This window comes from Panicum hallii, chromosome 7 (genome assembly GCF_002211085.1).
Source record: "Panicum hallii strain FIL2 chromosome 7, PHallii_v3.1, whole genome shotgun sequence".
NCBI lineage: Eukaryota > Viridiplantae > Streptophyta > Magnoliopsida > Poales > Poaceae > Panicum > Panicum hallii.
Window position 1 is genome coordinate 36,279,562 of NC_038048.1, and position 26,997 is coordinate 36,306,558.

General features: G+C 51.3%; 4 protein-coding genes across 10 annotated transcripts; 3 read left to right on the forward strand and 1 right to left on the reverse strand.

Annotated features, from left to right (window-relative positions):
* Positions 1-3,519: 3,519 nt before the first annotated feature.
* On the forward strand, positions 3,520-7,989 carry LOC112900116 (putative lipoxygenase 5). 2 transcript variants are annotated; one of them, XM_025968857.1, is made up of 7 exons: positions 3,520-4,130; positions 4,580-5,119; positions 5,331-5,654; positions 5,781-5,866; positions 6,008-6,420; positions 6,519-6,785; positions 6,942-7,989. In XM_025968857.1, the coding sequence occupies exons 1-7, from the start codon at positions 3,737-3,739 to the stop codon at positions 7,693-7,695; spliced, it is 2,778 nt and encodes a 925-aa protein (XP_025824642.1). In that variant the 5' UTR covers positions 3,520-3,736; the 3' UTR covers positions 7,696-7,989. The 2 variants fall into 2 exon arrangements, with proteins under 2 accessions (XP_025824642.1, XP_025824643.1); XM_025968858.1 differs by having other exon boundaries at positions 3,521-4,130; positions 4,583-5,119.
* Positions 7,990-9,534: 1,545 nt separating this feature from the next.
* LOC112900278 (glutamate decarboxylase-like) lies at positions 9,535-12,147 on the reverse strand. The gene is made up of 7 exons (XM_025969082.1): positions 12,027-12,147; positions 11,708-11,912; positions 11,414-11,614; positions 11,080-11,294; positions 10,743-10,996; positions 10,581-10,633; positions 9,535-10,168 (listed from the first exon to the last, which is right to left on the reverse strand). Exons 1-7 carry the CDS (start codon positions 12,113-12,115, stop codon positions 9,737-9,739), a joined length of 1,449 nt encoding a protein of 482 aa, XP_025824867.1. The 5' UTR covers positions 12,116-12,147; the 3' UTR covers positions 9,535-9,736.
* A 2,782-nt stretch (positions 12,148-14,929) lies between these two features.
* LOC112899185 (deoxymugineic acid synthase 1-D-like) lies at positions 14,930-21,133 on the forward strand. 6 transcript variants are annotated; one of them, XM_025967549.1, is made up of 7 exons: positions 14,930-15,159; positions 15,587-15,636; positions 15,716-16,166; positions 16,704-16,947; positions 19,391-19,567; positions 19,942-20,238; positions 20,850-21,133. In XM_025967549.1, the coding sequence occupies exons 3-6, from the start codon at positions 15,733-15,735 to the stop codon at positions 20,167-20,169; spliced, it is 1,083 nt and encodes a 360-aa protein (XP_025823334.1). In that variant the 5' UTR covers positions 14,930-15,159; positions 15,587-15,636; positions 15,716-15,732; the 3' UTR covers positions 20,170-20,238; positions 20,850-21,133. The 6 variants fall into 6 exon arrangements, with proteins under 6 accessions (XP_025823334.1, XP_025823332.1, XP_025823331.1 ...); XM_025967547.1 differs by lacking the exon at positions 15,587-15,636 and adding an exon at positions 20,324-20,509; XM_025967546.1 differs by lacking the exon at positions 15,587-15,636 and having other exon boundaries at positions 19,942-20,509.
* A 519-nt stretch (positions 21,134-21,652) lies between these two features.
* Positions 21,653-23,214, forward strand: LOC112899182 (basic 7S globulin-like). Its single transcript, XM_025967543.1, has one exon. It carries the CDS (start codon positions 21,695-21,697, stop codon positions 22,991-22,993), a length of 1,299 nt encoding a protein of 432 aa, XP_025823328.1. The 5' UTR covers positions 21,653-21,694; the 3' UTR covers positions 22,994-23,214.
* Positions 23,215-26,997: the final 3,783 nt, after the last annotated feature.

Here is a 26,997-nt window from a genome sequence, read left to right on the forward strand (position 1 = left end):
GGCGGCGACCGGCGACCCATGCATCCTGTTGCGAACTGGAGAAGAGATCGCCGCGGACAGCGACATCTCGTCGACCGGCCGCGGTCCCCAGCGGCTACTCCCGGCCCCCTACTAGAGCCGGGTGAAGATGAACGCGGCGTGGTCGTCATCGGACACACGACGGCACGGCCTCGCCCCCCATGCCGTGCCGTACCGGTACCCCGACGTGGCGTCGCCGCCCCACAGGCCCACACGCCGATGCGTCGATCCATCCGGCGGCGACGCCTTCTCGCTTGCGGTTCGGTTCGTCAGTTCCGCACCGTTTCAGCCTAGCTATACTCGCTAGCCAGCTGCGAGCCAAACAAGGTGACTGACTGACTGTTGATGCAACCTGGATGCGACCGGCCGGGCGGGGGCTCCGTACGTCCTCCTGGCAGCCAGGATCTACCTGCCTATTTCCCCTTTGGGCGTCGAGGCCCTTTCCACTGGCTGGCAGCGCACCCGCCAAGAATCTTTGCGTGCGATTTGGAAGCTGCCGGCATAGTGTAGCTAGCTAGCAAGCTAGCTTGCCAATCAGCTGTGATGCAACAAGCTTTTGCCGCATCTGTGCTTTGGTAAGATTAGATGCAATGATTTGTCAGCCCATCACGCATGGTACGCCGACGGCGTGGTGTTGAGCCGTACGTATCTGCTGTTAGGCTGTTACTACTTTTTTTGCTTGGGCGGTTATCAGGATAGGCGACGCAAGTGTGTCGATCCAGAGAAGCCATCTTTCTGCGCTCACGGTTGTCAGGAGAGGGGGGGGGGGGGGGGGAACAGTAGCCTTTACTTTATTTCATCTTTTCAAGGTCGATGGTATGGTAAAGGTACCTCTTTGACTGCTGCAGCCCCCGCCCTAAGAAGTCTGGCAGGAATTCTATCATCTCGTTTAGAGAAGAAACCCAATACACATACGGAAATGGCACGTGCTGTTGAACCAGCCTCACCTGCGATTGAAATTTTACCTCTTGGACTGAGGAATCAAAGGCTGTGTATAGCACCGAGGCGTGGAAAGGATACTCGGTATGAGCAATACAATACACCTTGAAGAGCTTTGCTCATTTTCACTCTGTATCATGTACATCGTCATCGCTAGTCTTTTCAAGAGAGAGAGAAAAGCCACCTTTATTTCGACTTTTCAAGGTCGATAAGGTGCGACAATGACATGAGAAATTATTTTTCCAAGAAGTTCGGGTGGAATTGTGCTATTTCGTTACTGGTGAAATCCAGGATATACGCGGAAAATGGTCCCAATTCTCTTATGCTTAGAAATTTAACTCCTGTGGTAAAAGAATCGGAGGCTGTATATCAACACACGTTGAAAATCTTTGTTCATTTCTACAGTTCATCATGCACATCAGCATCTGCATGGTCAGGAAAGAAAACAAGAAGTTTGTATTTCAACTTTTCAAGGTCTGTATGGTACCACTTTGGGCACCAATTCTGGTACTGGTTGCTCCTTTCTGAGAAACTTCGTTGGAATTCTACCATTTCATTAGAGGAGAAACCCAAAACATCTATGGAAATGGTACTATAATTTCAAATGTAGGGAGTAAATTTGTATGTACAATGTCTCGTGCACCTTGTCGTCGCTTGTCGAACAGACCAAACAAATATTTCAACTTGCCGTATCAGCTCGCGTGCACAACCACCCAAACTACCAAACTAAACTAGAAGCATAGGGTATCCATCTGACACTTGGAACTTGCAATTGTGTTTCTCGGGCCCACACATATTCAGTGGTTGCAGCTTGACTTTTATGACTAGCCTTGATTAATTTGTCCATATACAATTCCAACCGTTTGTGAAACCTAAGGTATGGACTCTGAAGTTTAAAGGGAGGCCAATATTGATACCAGGAGTATCATTTTAAGAATTAGAGAAAAAACATTAACTAAGATTCAACAAACTAGTTAAATAATGAAGAAGGTATTGTCTGCTTGTATAATTAGTGGATAGCGATCGATGATCCTGTAATCTGTAGCTGTGTGATTGTTCATGAGGATTATGAATCTTCCAGACATACATGGTGTTCATATTTCACTGCTTAAATAGAAAGATTGTAGCAAATATCAAATCAAGTGCCCATGTAAATGTTCTCCCTTTCAACCCAAATTAGTACAACCTGGTAGGTGCCTTGATGGTAGCATGTTCTATTATTAGCAACATTTGCGAGGACTTGTTGAGCCTCATCGTCAAGTGGTTCAAGATAAGACCCTCTGCAGGCTGCAGGCTGCAGCCTACATGGCAAGAAAAAATATTACTTTTTTGTTTTGGTAGGTACTCTTTCTATGCCTACTACACCGGAGAAACCCTATTTGGGTGCCTGAAAGAAGAAAATATCAATTTTTTCAGATGGACAAGACTCCTGGTCCATTCCGAAAAACAGTTATCAATCAATTTTAGCTGTAGATCTTTCTATGCCACCCTAGACTAGACGAGTGTACAAGTATATGAAGATAAAATGTCCCATACTTTAGAATGAGGAAAGCAATGGTTGAACTATTTATGGTAGTAATCTCTTAAAAGAAGGAACTATTTGTGGTACTCAGATGCTTGCAATTGAGGGAGGAAGTGAGTTCAACTTCTATCGAGCTGACTTTTACCTATCAGCATTCAGCACTACTATTCTGGACATTAAGATGATATTTGTTATAGATCAGGTAGAGCACATCATGTGGCAACTTGATTTTGTTCGAAAACGGTATGTATTGTCATGCAATTTAGCAATGGGCTTGTGTCGTGCTTGCCAATTTTAATCTTAGCACGGCACGTTAACGGTTACCACATAAAGATCGCTATTATAAGAGAAACATACTTTATGAGTACTCTGCACATGTCACTTTGGTGGTCGACCATATGCTCACATATCTCAAACTTTGTCCCCTTTCCTCCAAATTCCTAAATTGGAATATGCAAAATTTTATTGCAACTAATTTATCGTTAATATATGTACAAATGTAGCTAAGACTAAATGACCATTTTAAATGGGGGAGTATCAATTCTGACAGCCATCAGTATAAAAGAAAAAGATTTAACCGCCAAAAAACCGTGACGATTCTCCTTCTTTTTGAACAAAACTGATGATCCTCCTCCGGTCCTGCCCCCAGAAACCCATCGTTTTTGACCGTTTCGATCTGTGCCGCCGTGCACCCAACCTCCGGCGGCCCGCGCGGCTTTATTGATCGACGAGGCCACGCCGGGGCAAGGCATCGTTGTCCGGATCACCAGCCACACACTGACACACCCCGCAACGATCGCTCGCTCGCGTCGCGCACCTCAGCTGCGCCGAAGCCTCGGCCCCGCAGCGTCCGCCTCCTTTTTCTTCCCCCCGCGGGCGCATCGGACGCATGCAACACGTGTGGCCGGCGCAGGAATCCCCCTCGCTGCGCGTCCGGACGAGACACGAGCTCGTCGGTTGTTGCTCGCCCGGGCCCGCCCCCGGTCCCCACTGACCTCGGCGCGCGCGGGCGGCGCGCCCCCGCCTATATATGGTGCTCCGCCCACTGCCGGAAAGGTAGCTCGCACAGACAGAGGGAAAAAGAAAGGAAATACTCCGGAACAACTCCTCCCACCCTCCGCTCGCCGCTGCTGACGCGAGCTGTCTTGACCGGCGATTTCTTTCTTTTTCTCTCCCCGTGCGCCAACCTTTAACTGCTACGATCGATCGATCGAGGGTGAGGGAGGGAGGAAGGTTCCAGTTCCAGCTCCGCAGCACATGACGCCGGCGGCGATGGAGATGCTGGGGAGATCCTTCTTGCCGGGCCCTGCGGGCGCCGGCGCGGTGGGCCGGGAGCGGGGAGGCGGGCCCTGCCTCGCCGCGGTCGGGCGGGAGGGGAGGAGGAGGAGGAGGGGGCCGTTGCGGTCGGCGGCGCCGGTGGGGGCGCTGGCCGAGCGGGTCGTCGTGACGCCGGCGCCGGCGGAGAGGGCCGGGGCGGCCCCGCCGGAGGAGCTGCCGCACCCGCAGAGCGTTGCGGCGCGGGCCGTGGTGACCGTGCGGCGGAGGCGCAAGGAGGACGCCAAGCGCCGGGTCGCTGAGCAGCTGGACGCCTACGCCGACAGGGTCGGCCGGAGCGTCCTCCTCGAGCTCGTCAGCACGGAGACCGACCCAAGTAAGTAAAAGGGCTTCCGTGATTCTTCCACCACCATCCCCGCCGCCGCCACCATCTCGCGATGCTTCTTCCTTCGCGACGGCTTGGAATTCCACGGCGCATCCCTTTCCCTGCGTTGCGTTGCATCATTGAATTGTCCCAGCACAATTCGGTTCCCTTTTTCTTCTCCCCTCTCTTTCAGAATTTCCATTGGCTGCTTGTTGAGCTTCATGGAACCCGCGGCAAGAATATTCCAGCTGGTGCGCCTTGACCTCTGGGACCTTGTCCCCCGAGTCATCATTTCCAAATGGGCAAGCACGTGGAGCTGTCTCTCTCGATTTGATCTGCGTCGAAAGCTGCGAATTTTTACCGTCTCGTGCGTCCGCATCGTACGAGCGCATCGATGCTAGTAAATGGAATTTTGCGAAGCGAGGAATTGAGCTGACTGAATCTTGCTGAATTGGTGGTAGCAGGGAAAGGGGGCCCCAAGAAGAGCAAGCGATCGGCGCTGGTGGGGTGGTTCGAGAAGAAGGACGTCAAGGCGGAGCGGGTGGTGTACACGGCGGACTTCACTGTCGACGCGTCCTTCGGCGAGCCCGGCGCGGTGACCGTGCTCAACCGGCACCAGCGGGAGTTCTTCATCGAGAGCATCGTCGTCGAGGGCTTCCCCTCCGGCCCCGCGCATTTCACCTGCAACTCGTGGGTCCAGCCCACCCGCGTGGACCGCAGCCCGCGCGTGTTCTTCACCAACAAGCCGTACCTGCCGGACGAGACGCCGCCGGGGCTGCAGGAGCTCCGGCGGCAGGAGCTCAGCGACCTGAGGGGCGAGGGCGCCGCCGCCGGCGCCGCGGACAGCGAGCGCAGGCTCACCGACCGGGTGTGGGAGTACGACGTGTACAACGACCTCGGGAACCCGGACAAGGGCGCCGAGTTCGCGCGCCCCGTCCTCGGCGGCGAGCAGCTGCCGTACCCGCGCCGGATGCGGACTGGCCGGCCCAAGACCGTCACAGGCAAGCCCCCGCTTTCCCTCTCACCGGCCTGGCCTTCTTCCTCGGTCACCACCGCCAGCCATCGGTCCAATAAATTCCGCGACAGTAACGGTGGCCGACCTGGCATGGCGGGAGGCCGCCGTCGCCGTCGCGCGTGGCTTTCGTATCCGAACCACCCGATCGCGGCGACGTTGACCGGCGCAGCGCTAACGTTTCCTCGCGGCCCGTGCAGACGACCGCGCGGAGAGCAGGGTGGAGTACCCGGAGCCCATCTACGTGTCCCGGGACGAGGAGTTCGAGGAGGGCAAGAACGAGATGCTGTCGGAGGGCGCGCTCAAGGCGCTGCTCCACAACTTCATGCCGCTGCTGGTGAGCTCCGTGTCGCCGGACATCCGCGACTTCGCCGGCTTCCACGACGTCGACAACCTCTTCAAGGAGGGGCTCCGGCTGAAGCAGGCGCTGCAGGATCAGCTGTTCCAGAAGATCCCCTTCGTGCGCAAGATCCAGGAGAACAGCGAGGGCCTCCTCCGCTACGACACCCCCGACATCATCAAGAGTAAGCGAGCCACCATGTCCATGTCCATGCATCCTCGACGATCCGATACGATAAGATTCGGAGCACGGCATTGCTGTACTGATGCTGTCGTTGGTTGTTTCCTCCCTTCCCCCTTCCTTGTGGCAGAGGACAAGTTCGCGTGGCTGCGCGACGACGAGTTCGCGAGGCAGGCGCTGGCTGGCATCAACCCCGTCAACATCGAGCGTCTTCAGGTAACCCGTCACCGTCACGCCCAGACACGCCGCGGACACTGAAACCGCCCGCGCCAGCGTGCTCGGCCGTTGCTGTCCGCGGGGTGGAGCCGAAAGGCGCCGCCGTGCTTGCCGCTTACTTGTCGCGTCCCCCCTCTCCAGGCGTTCCCGCCGGTGAGCAAGCTGGATCCGGCCGTGTACGGCCCGCCGGAGTCGGCCATCACCGAGGAGCACATCATCGGCCAGCTCGACGGCATGTCGGTGCGGGAGGCGCTGGAGGACAACCGGCTGTACATGCTGGACTACCACGACATCTTCCTGCCGTTCCTGGACCGGATCAACGCGCAGGACGGGCGCAAGGCCTACGGCACGCGCACGCTCTTCTTCCTGACGGCCGCGGGCACGCTCAAGCCCATCGCGATCGAGCTCTGCCTGCCGCCCATGACGGACGGCTGCAAGCGCGCCAAGCGGGTGTTCACGCCGCCCGCCGACGCCACCAGCAACTGGCTCTGGCAGCTCGCCAAGGCGCACGTCTGCTCCAACGACGCCGGCGTCCACCAGCTCATCAACCACTGGTACGTGCGCCTCTGGACTTGCCGACACTGTGAGCCTGTGCATTTCCATCAGCGGCTGATGCAGACGAACTCAACTGATCGATGCGCCGCCCGTGCAGGCTGAGGACGCACGCGTGCATGGAGCCGTTCATCATCGCGGCGCACCGGCAGCTGAGTGCGATGCACCCCATCTTCAAGCTGCTCAAGCCGCACATGCGGTACACGCTCAAGATCAACGCGCTGGCGCGGCAGATCCTCATCAACGGCGACGGCGTCATCGAGTCCGGCTTCACCCCCGGCCGCTACTGCATGGAAATGAGCGCCTTCGCCTACCGGGAGCTCTGGCGGATCGACCAGGAGGGCCTCCCCGCCGATCTCATCAGAAGGTACCCCACACATTTGCAATGTCGATTGCATCACCTGAAATAATGCTTCTGAAATGTTCTTAAAAATCCTTTCAAAAAATGTTTACAAGAATGTGCAGATACCACAGAAATGGTCTGGATTCTCAGCTCATTTGTTTTCTTTTTCTGCTGACACAGAGGCATGGCCGTTGAGGACCCGACCCAGCCGCACGGCCTCCGGCTGCTCATCGAGGACTACCCGTACGCCACCGACGGGCTGCTGCTCTGGTCGGCCATCACGCGGTGGTGCGACGCCTACGTCGCCATGTACTACCCGTCCGACGAGTCCGTGCAGGTCGACGCGGAGCTGCAGGCCTGGTACGGCGAGGCCGTGCGGACGGGGCACGCGGACAAGCGCGACGCGCCGTGGTGGCCGCGCCTGTCGACGCCGGCGGACCTGGCGTCGCTGCTCACGACGCTGGTGTGGCTGACCTCGGCGCAGCACGCGGCGCTCAACTTCGGGCAGTACCCGCTGGGCGGGTACATCCCGAACCGGCCGCCGCTGATGCGGCGGTTGGTGCCCGCCGAGGGCGACCCGGAGTACGCGCACCTGGTGGCGGACCCGCACCGCTTCTTCCTGTCGGCGCTGCCCAGCCTGACACAGACCACCACGTTCATGACCGTCATCGACACGCTGTCCACGCACTCCGCCGACGAGGAGTACCTCGGGGAGCGCACCGACGAGGCGTGGACGGCCGACCCAGCCGCGCTCGCGGCGGCGCGCGAGTTCGCGGACGAGGTGAGGCGCGCCGAGGAGGAGATCGAGCGGCGCAACGCCGACACGGGCCGGCGCAACCGGTGCGGCGCCGGCGTGCTGCCGTACGAGCTCATGGCGCCCACGTCCGGACCGGGGATCACCTGCCGCGGCGTCCCCAACAGCGTGACCATTTAGTCTCGGTATAGCAGCAGCCATGGGCGGGTAACAGAGATGATTCGGAGGTGAATTTTTTTCCCCTGGCGGGGAGAAATCTAGGCAGAAGCAGATGATTTTTGCCATAATCCCCCCCCATTGATTTGGGTTCCGGAATCCGAACAGGAGGATCTTGATTTTGACATGGGGTGGGAGCAATTGATATTGTAGAGTGGGGGTGTAAATAACACAAGCAATGGAATATAGTCGTATAGAGTTCTCTCATGAAAACCTATCGGTATCATTGTCTTTGAAAGTGTTTAGTGTGCTGCATCTTGCTCTTGTTGTGTTATCTTCGAATGGTGCATTTGCTTTGACCAGATTGATGGCGTCATATAAGCGGATCGTCAAAAATTAAGTATTATTTGAGCAGATTGAAAGTGTCCTTTAAGAGCTCAAATCAGTTCCTTCGAGTTCTCAGTTCTCACTATGATAGTCAAAATTAACTTAGCACGTGATTTGGTAAGAGCTCAAAGCAGCACATGAGATGATTTTTTTTGCTACAATTCTCCACATTGATTTAGGGTCCAAATAGGAGGAACTATTTAATTTGCTGTATCTTACTCATGTTGTGTTACCGTCGAATGGTACTGCACTCTGACAAAATTGATCGCATCACATGAACTGATGGTCAAATTTTAAGTTTGATAGCCAAGATTATAAGGATTATTGAAGAAGATGGTCAAATTCACGCACATGACATAGTAAGAGCTCAAATATTTTCTTTTGTTCTCAGTTCTCTCACCCCCCAAATTCTGAGGCGGATTTATTCAGAGTAGGTCTTAGGTTATTGGAAGTCTGAACCGAAAGGAGCAATCTGTATGGACTGTATGGGCAAGTTGAATGCACTGACCATACAAGGGGATGACGAGTGCCAGAATCTTAGCCCGATCGATCTCGGCAACGTACAGCGCTGAAGACGCTACTAACAGAAGCGCATCAGAGACTCTAATTTATTGCCTCCATGGTAATTCATTAACAACCATTTTTATTTTCGTTCAGTCATCATTCAGGCAAACGTTAATCGTACTGTCTGCAAGAAAATTTAGCAGTAATAGACGACAAAAACAGAGAAAAGATTGACAAGAGATTTATTCGAATAAAAAGGCCAAATCATGCAGATGGAAGAACTGTACGGACAGGATGAATGCACAGGCCATACGAATGGATAGCGAGTGCCAGAATCTTAGCCCGATCAGTCTCGGCAACGTACAGCGCTGAAAACGCTACTGAAAGAAGCGCATCAGAGACTCTAATTTATTGCCTCGAAACTAATTCAGAAATACAAAGCGCAGCGAACTACTGAATCCAGAACGAAGACTCGAGGGGTAAAAAAAAGGAGAAGAGGTTGCATCAGACTCACGAAAGCTTTGTGCAATCAACATGGCGTATGATTGTTCAGAGTTTGATGGTATATATCAGCAAATCATCATCGTCCAACGGAACCAAATCACCAAAGGAAACATCACAGAAAAGAAAAACGAACAGAGAGAGAACCAGGCAGCGAAATCGATCGGAAATCGAAGCGGGCGGAGAAGAATGGTGGAGGCGGCGGGCGGGCGAGGTGGAGGCGGCGGGCGGGCGAGGGGGAGGCGTCGGCATTGGCTGTCAGGTGTGTCGCTTATATAGAGAGCGGGCGGCGGCGGGGCTGCAAACCCTAGCGGCTCGCGATTTGTCCTTGTCGATTTGCGGCTCGCACGAAATCCATTGGGCTTCCTTCCCTTCCTTGTGGCGGCCCACAGCATTCTACGACGATTCTGATTTCGACGGCCCATTATTGCACCAAATCATTTTTGGTTTTCTGGTGTACTAAATCCTTGTCCATTATTGCACTTCAACTCGACACGTGTACATATGCCTACATCCCTTCGTCAGTTGGCGGCTGGCGCGAACAAATCCAACCGAACAAAATCAAAGCTCGAATTCGAACGCACAGACAGGAAAAAATATGGAGAAGAAGAAGAAAGAGCAGCCCGGGGTCAGGAACGTTCGTTATTGTTGCCGGCGGCGACCGGCGCATCGATCAGCACACCATGCTGCTCTTCTTCTTGTTGGCGACGAGCCTCCGCCAGAAGGTGGTGACCTCCTTCTCGATCTCGTGCGCCGACTTCTTGTGCGCCTTCCCGGAGTGCGCGTCCATGTCCGCCACCGTCTTGCCCAGGTCGGCGATGAGCCGCTCGGCGAGGCCGCGGCTGAAGTCCTCGCGGATGACCACGCGCATCACGGCGACGTGCTCGGCGTCCGCGGGCATGGTGTAGGCCGGCACGATCCAGCCGAAGCGGCGGAGGCTCTCGGCCACCTCGAACACCGTGTACTTGGAGGTGTCCTTGAGGGAGAAGGCCACCAGCGGCACGCCCGAGTCCTTGGACACCACGTCGAAGTAGCCCATCTTCTGGACGCCCTCCCGGAGCACCGTCGCGTTGTCGCGGCAGTTCTGCATCACGTCCTTGTAACCCTGCGACGGCATCGGCGGCGAAACCGCAGATAGATCATCAGTTTGCAGATCATAAAACTTAGGAGTACTGCCTTATAAGAGAGTGTCCTGATTTTGCAACACATGGATCGCAGCAAGCTTAATAAAACTTTTTTTTAATCTGCATGTTTGCATAAGCTACGATCGCCTCTCTTTTTTTTCAATGACATCAAGTGACTGCTGGTGATGGATTGAAGAAGAACACTCGGATGGCATGAAGAAGTACCGGACAGTACGCCAACAGACTCAACAGCCAACTGAAACTGAAAATGCATGAATTGCGTGTTTGCTTGCTTGCAGATACAAGCAACACATGTTTCTGTGTGTTGCTTGGGAACACAAGCAACAAACAAGCCTCAGGGCATGTTGGTCGGATGTGGATTGCAACAATTACCTCGAATCCAAGACGGATGAGCTGGTAATACTGGGCGATAATCTGGCTGGAACCTGTCCAAAGCAAGAGAGCAGACGGATGAACTGAGTAGTTGCTCACTGAAAACCTGAAACTGATCAAGCAGCATGCATGATCAACGGAGAAGGCAGCCGTGCAGCGTACCTTTGGAGAAGTTGAGCGTGAAGGTGGGCTGGTCGGCGCCGAGGTAGTTGATGTGGAAGATGAGCTCGTCGGGGAGGTCCTCCTTGCTCCTCCAGATCACCCACCCGACGCCGGCGTAGACGAGGCCGTACTTGTGGCCGCTGACGTTGATGCTCTTCACCAGCGGCAGCCGGAAGTCCCACACTAGCTCCGGGTAGATGAACGGCGCGATGAAGCCGCCGCTGGCCGCGTCCACGTGGATTGGCGTGTCCCACCTGCCCAAAGCCAAAACCAACCGAGGTCAGCCAAATCGAAACCTGGCTACGCCTGCGACGATCTTTCGTTGGCACTAGCTCACCCTGTCTCGGCGTTCTTGGCCGTGAGCAGGTCGTTGAGCATCTTGACGTCCTCGAATTCGCCGTTGAGCGTGGAGCCGAGGATGGCGGCGACGCAGATGGTGTTCTCGTCGACCATCTCCGCCGCCTTCTCGGGGTCCATCACATAGTACCCTTCCCGGAGCTTCACCTCCTTGAGCTCCACCTCGAAGTACCTGGCGAATTTCTCCCAGCACACCTGCGTGCCCGTGCGAGTAGGATCAATCAGCATTCGGCCTCGTTCATTCCGCTCATGGCTGATGCATACAGCCAGTGATGCTGTTCTTCTGCAGTATACGAGACGAGCATGGTGTGTGCCTGAACGTTTGCTCCGGTGACGATGTTGGGCTTGTCGTAGGGCTTGCCCGCCTCCTTCATCTTGTTCTGCCACTTCCTCTTGAACGCCAATCCGGCCAGCATGATGGCCTCGGAGGAGCCGACGGTGCCCACCCCGACCGCCGTCTCGTCGTCGCCGATCGGAGCGTTGAAGAGGTGCGCGATCATGTTGACGCACCGGTTCTGTTCCCCGTACCAAGCCGATCAGAGATGTCCACCCGGACCCCAGCAGCAGGTCAGAGCGAGAGATCGATCCCTTGCGCAGTGCGTGCGTACCTGGAGCTCGGTGGTGACAGGGTACTCGTCCATGTCGACGTAGTTCTTGTTGATGGAGGCCTGGATGAGCTTGTCGCACTCGGGCTCCATCCACGTGGTGACGAAGGACGCCAGGTTCAGCCGCGGGTTCCCGTCCAGCATCAGCTCGTCGTTGATGATCTGGTACGCCGCGTCCTTGGGGATCGACTGCTCCGGGATCTTGAACCTGCGCGCGCGCACCGCCGGCCGACGGATCAGACCACCCCGGATACTACGCAGCACAAAACCAGGGACGGCGGCGCGGCGGCGCGCCCGTCGCGATCGCTGCCGTGCTGTTTACCTCGGGAGCGCGGTGCGCACGTAGCGCGACGCGAAGGTGGAGCAGTGCAGGGACTCGCCGTTGCTCGTCTTGGCCGTGGACAGCGCCATTTCTCCCGACCGAGTTTTTCCGAGACGGGGGGGAGCGGATTAGAGGACAGAGCGGAGCCGTGTGAGGAGCGGTTTTTATAAAGGGATTGGCATGGGCGACGTGGCCGGGGCACCATGGTTCTTGCGGAGGTGCACGCCGTCCGCTCGTATGCCCGGCAGGGGCGCAGGGGTTTCGGCGCTGGACTCGGGTCCCCGATCGATCTGCCTCGTCGCGCTCCATTCGAGCAGGCACCATCAATGTTTTTAAGTCGTTCGACTAATTGTGATTAATCGCACTTATCGGTTCGCCAGCACCAATCGTACCCACCGATGCAACTATCTCGATTAGAACGACTAATCGCTGACTAACCATGATTAGTCATCCGATTAGTGTGGGGACTATTAGTTTACAGCAAGCTCTGGATAACTTTTGGGTTATCAGTGGTTTTGGCCTTTTGGGCCGTAGGCTGTTCCCAGCAGCTCCCCTAAACCGGCCCCCATGCGATACTTGAGGCAGGATGGCCACGGTAGCTTCCCCAGCAGCGAACGCATCCCGTGTCTGAAACACGGAATCCTCTCTCTCCTGCTCCCTCTTCCGCACCTTCTCTTTCCTATATCCCATCTATTCTGATATGTAATCAAACGACACGTGGAGTTAGGCATATCGTCTGGTACAATAGGAAGCTGCATGCGGGAGACCCTCCACAAGCTGCTGGGAGCATCTCTCCGATAGCAATCTCTCCGATAGCAGTGCGGATCACGCGGGCCCCAAGTCTGTTGCTGCGCTCTTTCCCTATCGGAATGGGACAACCGCTGGGAACAGCCTAAACTGATGCCCATGAGTCTTGTCATTAGGTGAGTGTCCGTGTGTGCTCAGCCTCTAGCTGCAAGCCGCCCGCTCGTCCGTCCGCGAATCCGAATCCCTTCACTTCTCCGATCTCCAGAGCAACAGCCGTCCGCCCGCAGGATTCAGTCCGTTGTTTCCTACAGCAGTCAGCAGCCGCTTCATCCGGTCGCCGTCGCAGCTGTTGTTTTAGCTCCAGTCTAGTGTTCTTTAGTCTACTTTACAAATCAAAACACACAAATTAGTAAGTTAGTGACCATCTGACCATCAATATTTGTTAATATTATCTTGATCTTTGCTTTAAACAATTTGATATATGGTATATCGGTCCTGGGATGACTAGACTACGACTAGAACCGACCAGGCTCGACTAATCGAACTGATCGACGACTAATTATCTTATAGGTAGCCTTACGACTAGACACGATTTTATGATCTGAAAATATTGGACACAATGTCAAAAGTTATTACTGTGCAATGTCAACAAAAATATCCTCTGACCACTGATGGTAAATCGTGCTCCTAACCCAGCAACTTCGCCACCAACCAACGTACCATGGCCGCCAATCATCAAGTTGAGGTATCTGATCCATGCTTGTGTGCCAACAGAAATTATACCAGGATCATTATCACCGGTGCATAATGAATTAATTAAAAAACATGAAAAATTATTTGGTAATTCTACTACTAGCTGGAACGTCCAACGGTAAAAAAAACATCGCGCGCACCGCTCAGCCCGCATAACACGTGTCCATCCTCACACCACACGTGTATGTGCTTCGTTATTCTTCCACTTGATATTTTTCTGGGCTAAGGCTTCTCTGCGTGCTCTCTTATTCCTGCATCGCCTTCCCAAGCTGCAGCCCCGCACCTTTCTTATTCGGTGCCATCTTGCCCGCCGTCAGCACTCCCCGCTGCCTCGATCCACCATGCCTCCTCGTGCCGTCCCCATTATGAACCACGCTCTCCCTGGACGAGGGCCACACCGTGCACTCACCGGAGGGGGCGGCGGTACCTCCACAAAACTGGCGGAATTAGATGGGAGCTACCATTTGGCGTGGAAATTTTAAAAAGCTAAATGTCGTAGCTACTGACATGATTCAACTCAGAAGAGTCCACGAAGCTTTGATTAGACGAACAAGGACCGCTGCAACAAGCGCATCTCACCGGATAGGTGGATACTACCATAGAACACCAAGATTTTTACGATGTTGCAACATGTGATGTGCTGTTGCAATAAGTGATTTCCACGTCGCGATGGTGATTCTGGACTTTGTTTAAGCAGATGGTTTTGGGTGATGGGTTTAGCAATTTTTCCATGTTGCAGTAGACGTATACAAATATTGCAAGGTGTTGCAGTGATTTTTTTTATAAATTTCAATGTTGCACTGTGTTGCACATAGTGATTTTCGGTGTTGAGCTTTTACATGTTTAAATGTTGCAATGGCCATGTGAGATATTATTTCAACAACAATATATGATTGACAGGCATATGGTTTTCTGGTGATGGGAACCCAAAGGAGTTCGTCAGGTGGGATGGCTCACCTCGAGGCCGTGCCCAGATGATGTGAAAATGAGGAAGAGAAGCTGGTCATGCTGCACGCAGGATAACATAGCTTCCGATGCTAGGACGTCCGGGCACTAACGGCGTCTGGTATATGTAACAGAGATTATACCAGGATCATGATCACCACTGCATGATGAATTAATTACAAAAACATGAACAATTATTCCAAGTACTCATGGTAATCATGATCTCTCAGACTATTATATCGTGCATTCATGTAGTCTGAGTGACAAATATACTAGTACAGTATGCAGTAATTCTACAGCCTGCAATGAAAGGCACTGCTTCCTTGGGATATAATTTGCTAGTCCATTACCTGGCCTGGGCTGAGGCTGACAGACTGAAAGCACAACTGGATGCAACAGAGTGATGGGCCTTATTACCGGGTACTGGGCCAGCAAACCGCTTTCAGCTTCTCTCCGTCTCTCTCCCCTCTCTAGTCTGAACGAGCATGGCCAACGATTCAGGTGAGCCGTGAGCAAGGGCAACCCTAGCAAGCGAGTAACAGTGGCGGCCGGCGAGACACCTGCGCGCGGCGGGGAGTGGGAAGGCGGGCACAGGGCACCTGAAAGCAGCAGCGGCGGCAGGTTCGTGGCAGTGCGGCACCATCAAGCAGCTGCCGCAGCACCGCGGGCCGAGGGGAGCACTGAGCAGGTACGCATTCCACATTTCCAATGACCCACCAACTGATCAGTCCTGCCTTCATAGTCCGATGCATAATTGCAGCTGCGCTAGACGCACAATCGAGGCGAATTCGATTGAATACCAATACGTGCGCCGAATATTGCTGCTGTTTTTTTAGTTGTTCTTATCTCTTAGAATAGGATAGTACTGAAGCACACGACCTGCCCAATAGGAATTGCCTCATCATCCTACTCGTGTCGATAGACTCCAAGTCTCCAACCATTGCTTATTCACATTTAGCTTGGCAGGGGTTATTTCGTTTCCTTAGTAGTGGAACATAAAAATGTCAAACGCATTTGAAGGGTGAAAATTCATTCTATTTTCGGTTTCTGTAGTGATTGGAAAGTTATGGTTATATCGCTCAATTTGCAAAGTTTGACATGCATATCATGACTAGGACATACTTGCGAGCTATCTTTGGTGATTGGTGAATCATTCATCATTTGGGTATTATCATCGCCTCATCAGTTCCTCGTTTTTTTCGCTTTGGTTCTGTTCCAATTGTGTATAAATTTTGTTTGAACAGTTTTTTGTAGGTCCCGTATGCATATCCTGAATTTTAGTCCTGCAAACGCTATCTATACCATCCCTGCTACACCACACAAGCACAGAGGACCACACAAACAGCAGGGCATGGCATCACCGGCAGGGAGGAGCAGCACCCGCCACTCCAAGATTCCAGAGTTCTTGGTGGGCCCTATCGGGCAACCAATGCCTGCAGTGGGGCTTGGCACGGCGTCGCACCCATTCGTGGAGGAAGAAGTTAGGGCCGCGGTGCTCACCGCGCTGGAGCTCGGCTACCGCCACATCGACACCGCGGCGCTCTACGCCTCTGAGCGGGTTGTCGGTGAGGCCATGGCTGAAGCGGTGCGGTGTGGGATTGTGGCGTCTAGGGAGGACCTTTTTGTGACAAGCAAGGTGTGGTGCACGCAGTGCCACCCCCAGCTTGTGCTTCCATCCCTCAAGGAGAGCTTGCAGTAAGTTTCTTGAGCTTGATTTTGCTTCCCTTACTATTTGGACTCTATTGTTAAATACTCGGTTTCCTTAAACTAATTTCTGACTTAGGTTATAATAAGAGAGGTTGGTGTTGTGAATTCGTATTGGTGCCTATCTTATTGTTAGTTTTGTTTCAGGCTTGCAGCTAACCAATATTATTTAAAACCAGAGCTCAAAATATTTTTGAATTTGGAATCTGGAAACAGTTCACAACTAGAAGTTGAAATCAACCCTGTTGTAGATGCAATCAAGTTAATGGGTTTAAGGTTATTCTGTAAAATTTTTAAAAATTGAACTGTTACACCATCTTTGAGATAAAAAAAAAATCAGTCTACACTGAAAGCAAATATGCAATTTCAATTGTTAGTTCATAAATCTCACAGCGTTAAAGTTAGTACAAAGTTTGTAGTTGAGTTGGCACTAGATATGTTATTGCATATAACCAATTCTGCAGTAGCTGGCACTACCTATAGAAATAATCTACTTTGGTGGTCGACAAGATAACTCTCCATCTGCAGGAACCTTCAAATGGAATATGTTGATTTGTACCTGATTCATTGGCCCATGGCTGTAAAGCCTAGCAAGCCTCACTTCCCAATGAAAAGGGAGGATATTGTGCCAATGGATCTGAGGGGTGTTTGGCAGGCTATGGAGGAATGTCATCAGCTTGGCCTTGCTAAAATGATTGGTGTTAGCAATTTCACAACAAAGAAGCTGCAGGAGCTGCTTTCCATTGCAAAAATACCTCCAGCAGTAAATCAGGTTTGTGTTAATCAATTGCATAATCACTGATGGCAATAACCTTCTAGACTTCTCCTGTTAGCTATCAGTCTTTTTTTTTTCCAAGTTTGTCATATCCGTTTCTTTTATGACTATCTATCCATTTTTGTATACCTCATGTTAAATAAAACCAAATTATTGTACCATATTTTTTTTAGACAAAAGGCTTTTGGTTTTGGCCCAGCTTTATAGAAAGAAATATCATCCACTGGGGTTAGCAGCTTTACAAAAACGAGCCAAAAAAAATCATATCTTGCTAGGCCTATGTAAACAGAGGAGACTAAGAAATATCATGATGATGACATCAGCTAATATGAGTTTTCTAGTTTCCTGACGAAGGACTAAAAACCCTCTCACTCTAGCCCCTCCAAACTGTAATGCAAAATATATTGTTATCCATGACAACAAAAAGAAAACATGGTACTTTTTGTAGAAATCCCCTACTAGAAATCTTGGCTTTTTTAACCACATCAATTATCCAACGTCAACTGGTAGAACTGTATATGTCTCTTGATGTAACCTCGCAAGCGGGCCTGTCGGTACATACAGATAGGGGTACCTCCTGCTAGTGTGTCCAACCCGAGGGGCGCGAGGTTATCCATAACCTCGCACTAAGCCTTTGGGTGATGGGGTGTATGGTCCGGGCCTGACAGCTGGGGACACGGTCTCCGGACCTCCCCCCACGCTCTAGCAGGTCCGGTGCCTCCACGTGCCCACGAGGACAAGGTCCTCGGGAACGGCTACTGCGGGCCCGGACTACCGCGGCGTGGTCTTGGGCCCCTACGTGTGGAAGCCGGACCCCCAGGGGGCCTGGGCGCCTATGCCGGCCAGGGCAGCCCGGACCTCCCTTCCCACTGGGGAGGAGGTCCGGAGCCGCCACGTGCCCCTGGGGAAGTGGCCGCTAAACCAGCACCGCCACGTGTCCTGTGGCAGCCAGCCTTCTACGAGAAGCCAGCCTAACTAACGCGTTAAATGCGGGTGGTTGGGGTGCGCGTGCCCGAGACAGGGCATGGGCCGCCCACTGACACGTTGGGCAGGTATGCTGACACCACGGTAAGCCCTCCAGTTACCGAGGCGGCGCGTCGCATCACCACGCCGCATGCGCGGGCGAGTGGCGTGTAGTCACATCACAGCGCCGCGCGCATGAGCGAAGGGTTATTATGACCTGCTGCAGGAGGGTTGCGGCGTGCGCTGCTACAGTGCGCGAAGGCTATAGCACGACAGGTCAACATAGCCCCTTCGCCTGTCAGCGGGAACTGACCCTACAGTGACAGCACGTCTCCCACTACGCATGTCATTGACATGAGACCCTGTGCCAGCGAGTCGGCACATGACCATACCTTGGTAGAGGATACGCATGGGAGCCAAAGAGGAAGATTTCCGAATCTGTGGCATTTAAGGCTCCAATATGTACGTTATTTAATATGTCGCCGGGTCCACCTGTCGGGACCCCGCTCAGTGTACGCGCTCCCCTTAAGTCTATAAAAGGGAGAGCACGCACGTTAGAATGAAACTTTAAAAAGTTCCACCAACTCACAAGCAATACAACACACAGTGGACGTAGGGTTTTACGCTCCGGCGGCCTGAACCACTCTAAACCCTTGTGTGCATTCCGTGTTCACACGCCTCTTGATCCAGCATTCCTTGACTTCCCCCAAACTCATCCTAAACTAGGATTAGGTGGGTGCACTCCGCCACCCTGCTGGAGAAATCCTCCGACAGGGCCCTTCAAGTATTCCAGCTTCTTGTCCACCCATCGCTGATCATCCTTCTTGTTTAACTGCTTCAACCGCTGTGAAAGGGCCACTCCGCCACTATACTGAAGTTCACAGTCTCTGTGGAAGAAACTACAATATTTTGAAAGTGTAAAACATTCCTAGTCAACCATAAGTCCAACATACACATCCAAGCACGAAATAAGGTTCTGTTTCAGCTGTTTATTTTGAACTTGATCCAGTAGTGTTTGGTAGCTCTGTAAGCTAACTGGGAAATGTTGTCATTGAAAGCACATACTCCACACAAATGCTGCCAAGGGGTATTTGAACACTATATGATTGGTTATTTTAGCCATGCTATGCTTCTTTGCACTCAGTAATGAGTAGTGCTTGGCCAGTTCTTCAACAACGGTTCAGCTGATTGAATCCTATACTTACAGACTTGCAACAGGAACACACAAATTTTCAAGAGCAATTTAGCTTTCAACAAATCAACCATTGTATTGTCTATAACCTCTGGAAACGTCAAAAATTCATATAAAGATAATGTGGATAAAATCTCTTAATTCTCCAGTTCCAAACTCATTATACTGAACTTTGAGCCGAGTTGATGAATGCTCATTCTATAAGGTTGTATCTGTTATAACTTCAATTCTTCCATATCATCTCAATGTCACATCAGTGTGGTCATGTATGTGATAACCCTGCAGGTTGAATTGAATCCAACTTGGCAGCAGAAAAAACTAATTGAATTCTGCAAGGATAGGAGTATTCAAGTTGCTGCTTATTCTCCCCTGGGAGGTCAAAGAATACCTAAAATGAATCCAGTACGACAATCTGACGTTCTGGAAGAGATTGGAAGGGCTAGAGGGAAGTCAGCCGCTCAGGTATGAACTGTATTCTCTCAATACATTACTATAGCAATTCACTTCATTTCTCATCCAAACTCAACTACTCAAGATCTTCGAAAACTCTCACATATTTATCGATTTTGGTGTAGTACTGTTGATGATTTTACTAGAATTGCACAGTATTTCTTGGCTAAATAGCTTTATGCAGTTCGGCAGAGCACCTAATATGTATTTATTCAAGCATAAAAGACTTCAGAAAAACGCACAACAGCACAATAAAACGATCTAATATGTGTTCTGAACAAAATGTGACAGAAATCTGAATTCAATACAGGCAATCTTTCGCATTCTTGCAGTTTTGCTAATATTATGTAATTTTACCAACTCAACTGACTTCCCCTTCCCCCCAGATTTCACTGAGATGGATCTACGAGCAAGGCGCAAGCATGGTGGTGAAAAGCTTGAAAAGAGAGAGGCTTAAGGAGAACATTGAGATCTTCGATTGGGAATTAAGTGATGGAGACCGGTTGAAGATTGGTCAGATACCACAGTGCAAGTTGATCACAGTACAAAATCTTCTCTGTCCTGAAGGCATCTCCAGTGTGGACATCTCAGATGTTGATGTTCTTGAAATGTAGCTGTGACCTGCTCCTATCTGCGGTGGACGAAGAGTATAATGTAAAGTGTGTTTTAAATGTTAGAAGCAGGTGAGGCTTCTTTTGTTTCACAAGTAGTCCCAAGCAAATTGGCATAGGCTAATCCTTTGTTACCACGACCTTGCTTTTCTTGCAGGTTACCTGACTCTGCTCTACATAATTTATGAAAAAATCAAATTGCACAAATTTTCCCTAGCACATATACCATCCATGCTGACTTTTGTATCTAGATATGTTTTATAGGTTATCATTGAATCTAAGGCTGCTTAATGGTGTAACCTTTCCCTTTGTTGGCTTGACCTCATCTGCTTGCTCATTTCCAGTAAGCAGTTATTTTGTTTGGTTCTACCTATGGAGGTTGCAGTTGCCCTTGGATTTTGAAATGTTCAGCTCACTGAGCATTTTAAGTCGAATTTCATTGTCTACATCATACAGTGTTTTCATATCTATGTCTCAATCCATTATTTCTGTTTTGAAAACTAATAACTGATAATTTGGGTTCTTAAGAGTCTAATTTTTGCAAAAATCAATGTGGAAATGCGCACTTTGTTTCACTGTTTTCACTTTTAACCCATAGGAGTTTTCTGATCCCCATGAAAATGTGCTGCATTTCTTCTGTACTATTATTTATTTACTTTATTTTTGGGAGAACACATCTATAGCAGGTATCTAGTTCACGATGAAGAGGCGCAAGGACCAATCTTTCACAGAACTTGGTGACGGGGCCAAAGGCGTAAAAAGCTTGCTGCACCAATTTGAATAGCACCACTTCTGGTGTTCAGGAGTATGGAGCAAAATTGAACATACAGCGGAGACGCTTTTGTACATTTTGATTTATGAACCTAAGCGCAGATTGAACTGACAAAATTGTAAAGAAATGGAGATGTGGAGATATTTCCTCTCGTTAATGAATCCTATCCAGATGCCTCCCATCAGAAACTTGGAATTTTTTTCTCCCTGTTGAATGGCTTGCAACGCACTGCAAGTCTGACAAGTACACCACAGAAATCTGAGCTTGGTTCTTTTTAACATCTCCATCTGCGATGGCGTCCACTGGTCGCTCGCATCCACTCGCAGCGGAGCGTCTGTGGCTCGGTGCTCCAGCTATCCATCGATCAACTCGAAGAAAGGACGATCCGACAGTGCCCGCTGCCGCCGGCTTGGGTACACGGCGCACGTGTAGCGCCATTGCTAGCGCGCAGAGAAGCTTCGGCATCCAAAACGGCCAGTCCCCTCCCCATGGAAAAAACCACGTGGCCTTGATCAATGCGACCCATCAGCTGGCTTCAAAGTTCGAGCTCGATCAAGGTGGCCGACCCATGGCACGCACAATCTGGCGCAACAGGATGCGCGCGTGGTTGACCAAATTAACTTCATCCACTCCGATCCCCGCGGCCAGTCGCCGGCTGGGTCATGCTATAAAAGGGGCGCGACGGCGTCGATCAGACACACAGCAACCCGCTGATCCAGTACCCAGCAGCAAACCATCACCGTCGTCTTCATCAGCATGTCGCCGCACGGAAGCAGCTCGCCTGCGCTCCCGCTGCTCGTGCTCTCGCTGCTCCTGCTGTCGCCTCCGGGGACACTGGCCGGCGGCGATGGCAGCCCGCCGTCCAGGCCCATAGTGACCCCCATCTCCAAGGACGGCTCCACCTCGCTCTACACCATCCCCGTCAAGGGCGGCGCGCCGCTCGTCCTCGACCTCGCCGGCCCGCTGGTCTGGTCCCCGTGCCAGCCCGGGCACCGCACGGTCCCCTGCAAGTCCAGCGTGTGCACCGTCGCCAACCGGAACCACCCGGCCAACTGCGCGTACACGGGCACCGGCCAGCCGGGGTCCCCCGACCCCACCTGCGCCTGCACCGCGTACCCGTACAACCCGGCCAGCGGCCAGTGCGGCAGCGGCGACCTCACCAAAATGCCCCTGTCCGCCAACGCCACGGACGGCAGGAACCCGCTGTTCCCGGTGTCCTTCCCCGCCTACGCGGCCTGCGCGCCCGACGGGCTCCTGGCGTCGCTCCCCGCGGGCGCCGCCGGCGTCGCGGGGCTGTCGAGGCAGCCGCTGTCGCTGCCGTCCCAGGTCGCGTCCAGGCTCAAGGTGGCGAAGCAGTTCGCGCTGTGCCTCGCCGGCGACGGCCAGACCGGCGCGGCCATCTTCGGCGGCGGACCGTTCGAGCTCCAGGCCGCTCAACCCATGGAGCTCGCCGAAGACCTCCGCAAGAACGCGCTCCCGCTCCTCGTGAACCCCAAGAGCGGCGCCTACTACTTCCGCCTCCACGGCATCGCCGTCAACGGGGCGCAGCTGTCCGTGCCGGCCGGCGCCTTCGACCTCGACCGCCGCCAGGGCACCGGCGGCGTCCTGTTCAGCACCGTGACGCGGTTCACCACGCTGCGCTCCGACATCTTCAGCCCGCTGATCAACGCGTTCGAGGCGCTCACTCGCGACGTCCCGCGCCGGAAGCCCTTCCCGCCCTTCGATCTGTGCTTCGACGCGTCCGGGTTCCCCTCGACCCGGGTCGGCCCCGGCGTGGCGAACATCGACCTGATGCTCGACGGCGGCCGCAACTGGACGCTGCCCGGCGCCAGCTCGCTGGTGCAGGTGGGCGGCTCGACGGTGTGCTTCGCGTTCCAGAATATGGGGTTCGGGGCGACGGTGGCCAACTCGCCGGCGGTCATCATCGGGACCCACCAGATGGAGGATAACCTGGTGCTGTTCGACCTGGAGAAGGGGACGTTCGGGGTCAGCGGGCTGCTCTTGGGAAGGAGCACCCACTGCGGCAACTTCAACTTCGCCATGGGGAGCTCGTAGATGTGTCAGCAGAGTAGCCATAGGGAGGAGAACCTTTCAACTTCCATGCATGGTCGTATGAGTCCAGCGCCACGCCGACACCGTGTCGTTTCTCTGTTTCCACGATCTCGTTTCAGTACTTGTGGCGCACTGGCGCATCAGTTAGTTTCTGTGTAGTGTCGTTTTAGCAACGGAAATAAAAATGCCTTGGCTCCTCAGGTAGTTGGCACTATTTGATACTCCCCTTCTTCTCGCCATTTTTTTTAAAAAGTTTGATTTCCAAGCAACACTTGATGATTTGGTTCGCAGCAAAAATACACGGGAGTTTGCAACCAAAGATACCACAAATCCAGATTCACTTTTCACCAAAACCATCAGACTAGCCAATGACACGTTAGATCTGGTCTTACATATCCAAGAATAGAAACCCCATCGTAGCAATATCAGCTTATGAGTTTCTAGTTCCTGACCAAGGAGTAGAGAAACATCTCACCTAGTCTAGACTCCATCCAATCTGTAAATCCAAGTACATAGAAAAAACTATGTACCTATAGAAAAACCAAAACTACTTGTAATTTGGGACGGAAGGAGTATTATCCAAAACAGAACACAATACTACTTGTAGAGTCCCCTAATAATACAAGTTTTGATTTTCTTAAGAAATTTAGTTTTTTTAACACCAATTGGTAGAACTGCAGATGTCTCTTGATGTAGCTGCGGCCAATGAAGTATTCCAGCCCCTCTCTATCCATAGTCCATCTTCCTCCTTGTTTAACTGCTTCAATCGCTACATAAAGGACACCATTCGGAAGATCACGGTCTCTATAGAAGAGACTACAATATTTCGAAAGACTTACAATCATTCCTAGTCACCCATAAGGCCCAACATACACATCCAAGGATAAAAATAAGGGAAAGGTGGATTTATTAGCCTGAGCAATCTACTCTGTCCGCTCAACATCTTGTATTAAATTAGGTTTAATTTACTCCCTCCAAATATTTTAGTTGGTTCAACCTATCTTTAACGAGATTGGTCTTTTTCGTTTCTCTATGTACACGTTGAGTTTTATATTCAAATTTTATGGGATGGCTTGTAAAATGATGTCCTCCATCCATAAGAAAAGAAACATTAGGAATTTTTCATGTAGTAGTTTTGTATCTAGAAGAATCGTTTTTGCTAAATGTTCCTAACATATCTATGTGCCAATCCATTGATGTTGTGTTTTAAAACAAATAACTGATAATTTCGCCTCTCAAGAGAGGTGTAGTGTTTGCCGAAATAGATATGAAACTGTGTGCTTTGTTTCAGCGCTTTCACTTATAACAACTAGGGTTTTCTAAACCCCATGGAAATATGTTCTGTTTCTTCTGTTCGTTTTTATTTAATTATTACCCTTTTTGAAAAATAAGTAGAAGCACTGTCTTATCATATAAGAAGAACAAAACATACAAGTCACAATAAAGTGTTACATAGATAAGTAGTACTTTTAAGGTGTGTTTGGTTGGACTGTAGTTTTTGGAAAAGCTGTCGTGAGCTGTGGGCTGTGAAAAAGCTGCTATGAAAAAACTGTTGTGGGAAAAGTGGAAGACCATTTGATTAGAGCAACTGTGAGTTGTGGGAAACTGTATGGGTGAAATATGGTTAGAGCAGCTGTGAGTTGTGGGAAACTGTATGGGTGAAATACGTGTAATATCTCTGAAGGTTCGTGGTACTATCTATATACAAAATACTCGTACAAACCTAATATGTTCACTATTTCGCATGTAAATATATTTTGTGGAAAGAAAAATATTAAATTTTCTAAATTTTTCATCTATTTAGTCCACATAAATACAACTGTAGCAATTACACAAGATAAAGGACTCATAAAATTATGATATATCTCAACATAACTATTCTTCTCTCGCACTAACCAAATCCTGCCCGATCTTATATTTTACAAATCAATCAAGAAGCTCCGTTTAACCTCCATCAGCTCAAATTTGCTAACTAAGCTCATCACTTCAGTTAATGCCTCCATCATCAACTCTGTCACTTTTATCTCACGAACCTCTCGAGGTCGACGACCATGACGATGATGTCGTCCCTGCGCCGCGCCATGTCCACTAGCTCCGTGCAGGAACGCGCCACGGACGATGTCACCGCTGCGTTCCGGCTCCTCGAGACGACTTTGATGGCCTCCTGGTTGCTCACCTTGTCCCAGAGCCCGTCGGACGCGATGGCAGCGGCTGGGGCGGCGGCCGGGATGGGGCGGGGCGGCGGTTGGCGGGGCTGGAGGCGGTCTAGGCGGAGGTGCGGGTGGAAGGCGGGTGGGAGTCGGATGGGTGGGAGAATAGAAGCGAATCGTTTTTTCATAATCAATGGCATGTGGGTAATTTTTACTTCAAAAGCCACTAAAAGCAGGGGAGATGTGGTTTTGCATTTGTACTACAGTAAAAGCTGCTTTTTGACAAAAGCATATAGACCTTTTAAGCCCTTTGTTAGCTTTTGACTTTTGCAAAAGTAAAAACAGGTTGGAAAGTCCAACCAAACACACCCTTATTACTCTTAGCTTACAAGTTACTATTCATGAAATTCACATTAACTCTGGGCTCCCACAAGCCTTTCTCCGTAGGGTGATCTCTTCCTTGATCTGTCTTACCACTTTGACTGGTTGCTTTTGTTTTCCCCTTGAAATCCTACGGTTCCGTTCTTTCCAGACATGCCACGCTAGGGGCAGCTTTCACTCTTGTATTTTTCGGCAATGCCTTTTAGTGAGCTGCACCATCAGTTCTCTACACTATCACCTCCCTCCGGGTTACTTCAATTTTTTTAACACGCCTATTGCAGTTGTCTAGTTTTCAAAGAAGAGGTTTAAGGAGATGCTGTGTGTTACTTTTCCCATCACGTCGGCACGTAGGTTACTGCTCGTCAGTTGGCATACGTGCTTACTTTGATATGCACAGCTCTCCTACGTGTTCGAAAAAAAACAGTTGGCACCTAAATGGTGATAGGAGAGCTTGTGATGGTGGCGAGAGGTGTAAAGAGCTGGATACAACAATTTGAATTACAGAACTTTTGGGTTCAAGAGGATCGAGCATATAGAATATGTTATTCTAAATTTTGGAAGAAATTAAAATTGAAAGAGAGACGGGCATATGTATCCTCTCCATTTAAAGCGCCCTTTCTATGTTCTTTGGTTACCAATTCTATCCCGTCAAGAAACACGAAGCAATGGATAGAGATCCTGTTGTAAACTTGTTGATTTTCTTTGTTTCTTTCTTTGTCTCTTGAGACTCCTATGTTTTACCTGTACTCTTCCTTTTCTTTTTTATTAATATTTAATATATAACTGGTAGGAGATTATCCTTCTGTTTTACAAAAAAATCATGGGAAGAGTATAATTGCTCCCTGTTTAATGGCTTGATCACAATGCAGGAAGCTTGGTACTCGCTACAATCTCTGGTGCGTTGACTCAACTAGTAGACTGAAAACAGTAACCATGCACGCTATTTCGATGAGCATCATGAGGCCCACCAGCCACCACGCAGGCACTGCCACCAGGTGGTGGCCGTCAGTGCTCCAGCTTCCATCCATCGCTGCGGTTCCGCTGCGCCCCCTGCATGCCTCGGCGATGCAAAATTTTCTAAACCCCGCCCCAGATCACATCGTTTTTCACGCAACCTTTCTTGGTTCCAGGCCACCACGTGCTTCGCCGCGGTGTGCTACAGGATCTGCCGGGGCCATTTCTTTAGGACCCTCGGCGTTGATGGTCACCGCAGACGAGACCTCGGTTTACCGACGCCCATTTCTTCGAGGCCACCGGCCTCGCCCACGCGTCTCCGGGCTTCACGTTCACGATCGGCGCCCCGGCCCCCTGGGTGGGCACGCCGCGCCGTTGCCTCGCGACAGCGCCCTCGAAGCTTCACGAACGCGGGGTCACGGCAGCCGGCAGGCGCCATGGCGTGTGCGCGCAAATGAACATGGTCAACTCCAGTGTCCAGTCCACGAGGCTACTAGTCAGTACTCACCGCCGCTATGCTAT